Source organism: Heliconius melpomene, chromosome 15, assembly GCF_056956725.1.
Source record: "Heliconius melpomene rosina isolate 202511_hmr_F chromosome 15, ASM5695672v1, whole genome shotgun sequence".
Taxonomy (NCBI): Eukaryota; Metazoa; Arthropoda; class Insecta; order Lepidoptera; family Nymphalidae; genus Heliconius; species Heliconius melpomene.
Window position 1 is genome coordinate 11,321,550 of NC_140403.1, and position 7,481 is coordinate 11,329,030.

General features: G+C 32.6%; 1 protein-coding gene across 1 annotated transcript; it reads left to right on the forward strand.

Annotated features, from left to right (window-relative positions):
- Positions 1–264: 264 nt before the first annotated feature.
- On the forward strand, positions 265–1,421 carry LOC146531702 (uncharacterized). The gene is made up of 2 exons (XM_085198405.1): positions 265–595; positions 1,137–1,421. Exons 1-2 carry the CDS (start codon positions 307–309, stop codon positions 1,145–1,147), a joined length of 300 nt encoding a protein of 99 aa, XP_085054531.1. The 5' UTR covers positions 265–306; the 3' UTR covers positions 1,148–1,421.
- The last annotated feature ends 6,060 nt before the right edge of the window (positions 1,422–7,481 follow it).

The following is a 7,481-nucleotide window of genomic DNA, read 5'->3' on the forward strand; positions in this document are numbered from 1 at the left end:
GCAAAAAATTAAATTTAAATTGCTCTCCTGAAAAGTAGCATTTTTCACTTTTTATACTTTACCAAGGGACTATTGATATATATGTTTGTTTATTCTGCAAGTGTTCCTAATGCAATAAATATAATAAAGGCCGATTTAAGATATAAAAATCCTGGCCCGTGAGACCGGCGCGGACCGCAGATGTACCTAAGTCAATAACAACCGTTACACAGATCACCTATATATATGACCGGTTCATCTTCGAAATCGTCAGTCTACATTTGATTGTAGACACTAGTCCCGTGTAGAAGGAAATTAACGTTAATAATGAAAATATTCATTTGCATTGTCCTGCTCGTCGCGGTCGCCGTGGCCAGCGATGACAAGAAGCCACACTACGATATCAAAGACGCGCTGGAATTATTTGAGAAATTTGTAAAAGATCACGACAGGCACTACAAGAGTATGGCCGACACAATTGAGCATTACATAGCTTTCGTGAAATCCTTATTTCAAATTAATAATGCTAATGCTAAAAGTGATGGTGCTACTTTCGATATAAATGAGTTTGCTGATTACACAGCTCGCGAGTTGGCACAATTGAGGGGCTTTGGAAGTGCGTTTCATTTGTAATGTTATATAAGTATATTGAAAAATTATGTACAAGTTTTATTTATTAATGTAGCGGCCGTGACTAGTGACGAGGTCCTAAGAACGAAGAATCGTCTGTTGAGTTTTTGTGTGTAATACTTATTATTTGTGTCTATCGGTGATACTTAAGAATATATCTGCCGTTACTATATATTGGGGGTTAGAAAAAAAATGGTGTTAGTGTTGTAATGCGAGTACGTAACTAATTATTAACTTCTTTAAGCTTCTAGGTTTTCAGTTCTTCTCTGTCTTTCCTACTACACGCGGGATATAGCGTGAAACTAAAAAAAATACGTGCTAAAGTAACACCGTTCTTGCCTTGCTAAATAAAAAAAGAATATACTGATGTTTTATTAAAACATACAAATCTTATACGATAAAATGTATACATAATAATAGAAATTAATCTAAATCTTAGCTGATATTAAACCAATACACACTTAAATATATACTTAAAGGGTATTTCAAAGTTATTATTTATTATTGTGATTTTATTTTGTTTTCAGATAAACCTTAAACTCCAGAAAATGCCGATAAGAGACAATGTCTCGTTGCTGCTTTTGCTGTGCTCTACGACTGTTGCATATTTATGTATTTTTAGTTCACTTATATTAATGAATTAAAACATAATTCTCAACCTAATGAGTTTTTCGTTATTTTAATAGATAAATATTACATCACTATCGATTAATTCGTTTGATGAACATAATATTATATTTATGATATTATCCGACTAAAGTATCTGAATGACGCCACGTACGTAAGTAAAAATAAATAATTGGTACGTGAAGACGCAGTATAGACAAGAACATTTACCCACAAAGGTAAATTGACAATAAAAGAGCTTGTCTGTAAATATACTATAATAACTTCAGTCCACGGCGTCTATCACGAGGGCATAAACAAGAAACAAACATTCGTAAGCAATAATATAAAATGTAACTACAGTACCATATGTGTAAATTCTTAAAGGCGCACGCTAGATGAACTTTGCAATACACTTAAGAAGGCTAACTTCGGTACATTTAACCCCGTCGTCGTTGCTCCGAGTGATGTCATGACTGCAACTCTAACTTCTAGCCAACTCCTCTAAATTTGTACCTAGCTTATAGAATAGAATAAAGTAGATATTATCTAGTGTATATACAGAAAAATAACATAGCTTATAATTAATTAAATGTTTTTACCATGTTGCAACATAAAACAATTATTAGTAGCAACAATTTTGGAAAATTTTCCATCTCAAAGTGATTTTTGGTTTTTCTATTGCTACTAAATAAATAATTACAATATTTATTAATTACTTTATGTAAATCATTTCTTTTTCGGCGTGCAGTAAAAAAATTATTATATGTACATTTTTTTAACTTTACTAGGTATTTGTGAAATAATTATTTAAAACTCCATCCTATTCACATTAGCAGAGCTGTGAACTAATTGCGTCTATTTGACGCTATGGGCTTACTGACCTATTTTGTCAATGCTAAATTTTAAATATATAAACGAATTTTCTTCTTTCCTTCCCTTTTACAGAAATACGTGTGTTTTTGACTTTTATATATATATTTTTATATTTCTATCTCAGAAAATTACGCTATCAATAGATCGAGAACAAAGCATTTCAAAATTAAATATTATAATACATAGTTTTAACTGTTGATTTCTACACACTCTTACCTAATCAAATTTTAAATATAAATATTTCTATGAATATGATTTGATATAGTCAAATGTAATTCAACAAAGCCAGAGTATAAACAATAGTAGTACTTTACAAAACCCAGAAAAAAATATGTATATTTGCGAACCTTTACCTTGCAATAGAATATCTAAGAAATAGTTTTTACTCTCATAGTAATCACAAAGCCTCAAGAGACTGAGATTTCTTGCAAATCTACATTATCTTGTTTTTGATCCCAATAAATCACGGCTCCCTTGTGATACCTAGAATTGCAGATGAGGATTATATTACCCTACTTGAGGTATAATAATGCTTAAATTCCGCTAGGTACATCAAAATAAATAAAAATGTTGAAAGTATGTAAATAGATATAGATTATTACTGTGAATTTGAACATACATTCAATTTTAGTCATAGATAATTTTGTATTTTTTCTTAGTTTAGGTACAATATAAAACAAATAATCACTGGAATTAATTATTTTTTTACTCCAATAAAATGTATAGTAACTGAAATTTCCAATCACGACGTAGCGTTTAAAAAGCTGTTAGCAATCAAATGCTATTTCCTGTTTGGAATATAGCTATGAACAATTTAGATGTTTTTGTACACAACATATCCGTCACTGGTTGCTGCCTGCTTGTAAAAATAATACATGTTACAGAAAAACATTATACATTAGAGGGCCCGTGCGGGGCTTCGCCTGCTTGAAATAGAAATATTCATAAAGAATTGAAAACTAAAGATTCAGTCAATTCAAAAAAACAGTTGTATAAAATAACTGTCACGGCAATTAGCAATTTTGTCGAACTAAATACTTTAAATTGACATAATTTTTTTATTAATGAATCGATTGTAATATAAATTATAAGCAAAAAATCATTTTTAGAAAAAGCTTTTATTTAAACGCTTTAAAAAAGAGAAAATAAAATTTGTCTTTTAAATTTTAACTATCAACTCATAAGCTCATTGTACACAATTTATATGATCATAAAAACTTGTCGCGCGATTTACTTGTGTAACTAAACTAGTGCTAATTTAATTATGTAAAATCTGCTAAGTTTCAATTTTTAAAGTTTCAATTTAATTAAATATTGATTAACGCGAACAGGTTTCTCACACTAGAGACATGTACCACGATTCCTCTTCTATGGTTAGGAATGCTGTTGGCGACACTAGACCCTTCCCGATTACAGTGGGGGTTCACCAGGGCTCGACTCGTAGTCCGTTCTTATTCAATGTAATAATAATAATAATAATAAAAGTCTTTATTGCACATTTACAAGAATTACTTACGATGAATGTATTAGGACATAAAATGCACAAAGGCGGCCTTATCACTAAAAGTGATCTCTTCCAGGCAACCAATCCAAGGATAGGATACATCTAAGAGTAAGGGCAAAATGTGGTGCAAAGCTTACGTAAACTTAATAAATATAAAACCTATACATACAATACATAATACATATAGATATACACATATATACATATATACATACATATATACATTCATACATACTATATTGCAAATAAATAAATACATCATTATTGTAAGGAAAGAAAATACTTAGTTAGACGACTTTTGAATATAAGTAGGGATTTGGAGTGACGAATGTCTGAAGGAATCATATTCCAGAGTTTTACCGCTTTCACAGAAAAGGATTCACCATAAAAGCGCGTGTGAGCAAATGGACACTTTAGTCGGTTGTCAGATCTTGATCGAAGTTGAAGTTGAGAGGATGTATCAGCGCCCAAGAAATGAAACCGGGATTTTAGATAAGAAGGACTGAAAGGATTATAGATGATAGAATAAAGGAGTGAGAGGATGTGCAAGTTGCGGCGGTGTCTAATAGTAAGCCATTTGAGTTTCGTACGGTATTCTGAGACGTGATCAAACTTACGTAAGCTAAAAATAAATCTTATACACATATTTTGTAAACGTTCGAGCTTATTAAGCTGATCCTCCGTAACGTCTGGGTAACAGCTGTCTGCATAGTCCAAAATAGGAAGTACAAGGGCATGGGCTAATGATATTTTGGTCTTAATTGGTATAAAATGTTTCCAGCGCTTCAATGAGCCGATTGTCGCAAAGGTTCTCCTACTAACTTCGGCAATTTGACCGGACCAGGAAAATGAATTATCAATTAGGAGACCAAGGTTCTTCACAGAATTACTGTATGTAAGAATAGAACTGTCAAAGCGAATAGGACGTAAAGCGCTATAATCGATTTTAGATAATTGTCCAGGAGTACCAATTAAAATAACTTGGGATTTCATAGGATTTATATGTAACCCATAGGATTTGCACCAGATACAAATTTTATTCAAATTAAAATTAAGTTTGACAATAGCTTCATCAATGTCACGAGGCAGAGCAGAAACGTAAACTTGTAAATCGTCTGCATACAAATGGAAAGAGGATGAGAGGGATTGGGTGATCGTATTAATAAATATGGAAAATAATAAAGGGGAGAGGACACTGCCTTGCGGCACACCAGCAGACAGGAGATGAAAGGAAGAAAATTCATTAAGGACACGTACACATTGATGACGATCATACAAGTAGCTACGAAACCACGTCACGACCTCGGAGGATATATTGATGGAACGCAAAACAGCCAATAAGAGTTCGAAATCAACCGTATTAAATGCATTACTAAAATCCAACAGAGCAAGAATGCTCAGTTGTTTGCTGTCTATATTGGAGCGGATATCATCACATACCTTGGTGAGAGCAGTAACTGTGCCATGACCTTTGCGAAAGCCAGACTGATACTCAGTGAGAACGTTATGCTTGTGAAGGTAGGCATATAGTTGGGAATGGACGATACGCTCCAATACCTTAGACAGGAAGGGTAAGATGGATATAGGGCGTTAGTGGGAGAAGGATTCAGGCTTTTTAATTTTAGGGATTGGAAGTATATGAGCTTTACGCCAAGCACTAGGAAATTTGACGGAGGATAAGGAGAAATTGAAAATATGGGAAAGTACAGGTAGAATAATATTGAGGGTTAAGAGAATCATTTTACGGTTGATTCCATCGCTCCCCGTGGCATCCGAATTAATTGAAAATATATGAAACTTGATGTTGCTATGATTAACAGGAGTGAAATGAAAAGAAGGATAACCAGGGACAGGTAGTGAAAGGAGATGGTTAAGCGAATTAAGTTTTTCCCTGCTATCCATTGTAGTAGCTGTAGCAAAAAATCCGTTCAGAGCGTCGAGATCAAGATTATGCGAGATGGTAGATGGTTGCCGGCCAATTCCAAGTGTCTGCAGAAATTTCCAGATCTTAGAAGGTTTACTGTTTTCAATTGAAGAGTGTATATACTGTCGCTGGGCATCTCTACATACTTTATTGCAGCGATTCCGGAGATGTTTATATTTAGTAAGATTAATGTCATTGGGGTTTAATTTGTACTTACATTTGGCTCGGTTTCGTTTCGACATAAGGGCTCTTATTTCATGGGTTAGCCAAGGGGCGGGAAGGTGTTTTAGCTTAATAGGACGGAAAGGGGCGTATTTATCAAAAAGTTCTGTTAGAAGGGAGTTAAATAGTTCAAGCTTTTCATCTATTGTGCTAACGTTAAAAATAGAATTCCAATCAATATTATTTAGGTCTTTCATAAATAAATCATTTTTAAAATTTTTAAAACTACGTCGCATTACCACGGTTGGTCTTAGCTTAGGGGGGCGTATTTTATAAAATAGGTAAATTAAGTCGTGGTATGAAAATCCATCAGCTGAAAATTGCCCATGGCTTTCAACGTGGTGCAAGGAGGAAACAAAACTAAGGTCTAATAAAGAAGGCGAACAATTTGGAAAATAATGAGTAGCTTTAGATGGGAGAGTATTCAGATTGGAACCGTTGGTGATGTTTAGTAGACGCTTGGCACGTACATCGTTCTTAATAAGGCAGGTATTAAAATCTCCCATAATAATAGTATGGTCTGCATTAGACACATACAACTCTAATAAATTTTCAAAATCATCAAAATAGTCTATATGAAGGGATGGACTATAAAAGACACTCAATAAAAGTTTTGCTCGGCCAATCAAAACCTCTATGAATAGATGTTCAGCAGATTCAGAATAATTTGAATCTGATTTGCTGAGTATAGAGAACGGAATATGGTTACGAAGGTAGATGGCAACACCGCCTCCACCTTTACCTATGCGGTCGTTCCGTATTAGGTGAAAGTTAGGAAGTGAGAAGGAAGCAGAAGGCAAGAAGGGTTTAAGAAAGGTTTCGGAGACTAGGATGGCATGAATATTGGCGTTGCTGAAAGAGGAAACAAGATCAGGGAAATGCGCAGGAATGCTTTGAGCATTAATATGAACAACGTTAAAGTTTTTGGGGAGAGATGAAAAGGTAGAGTCAAGAGATGAGCAAAGGGGGACATAAGAGCTGCGAAAGCTATTATTCGATGATGAAGCCGTGGTAAAACTACAAACGTCGTCGTCGTCGTCACTAGTAAAAATTAAATCAGTAGCAATAGAATTGATGTTCATAATATATTATATAAATATATGCTAAATGAATAAAAATATACACAGATAAATAAAAATAAAATAAAATATCAAACTAAAGTAAATATAATAAAAAGATAAGATATATAATGATAATAATAAATAAAATAATAAAGATAAAAAGTAATAAAATATATATACCATTTTCCCAACGCCCACCAGTATCACATAAGAGTACAATCAATAAAATTAAAAAAAAAAACAAAACGAAAAACGAAAAATTCAAAAATATTAAAAATAGTAGAAAACTATAAGTAAACTAAAATAATAATATTAAAAAAACAAATTAAATAATAATACGACTTTGTGACTTATAAGCACAACAAATATATATGTACATACAAAAACTTTGTAAGAGCCATATTACCAACAAAATAGGAAAAGAAAGAAAAAAAAATAAAAAATAATAATAATAATAAAACTACACATACACTACAAACCACATGACTAATAACTAACTAAGATAGAAGTTATACAAGCATAAAACAGTAATGCGACTAAAAAAAAAAAAAGGGTAATAATAATAAAAATTGAGAATACTAGCAAAGGTAACACATGAAGCAAAATAATTAAAATTATAAAGTGCTAAAAATCTAAAACTATTAATAGCTGGCTTTGTAAATGCATTATAAAACTTACT

Excerpts from the sequence above, each read along its gene's own strand:
- LOC146531702 (XM_085198405.1), top strand. The coding sequence starts at position 307 with ATGAAAATATTCATTTGCATTGTCCTGCTCGTCGCGGTCGCCGTGGCC.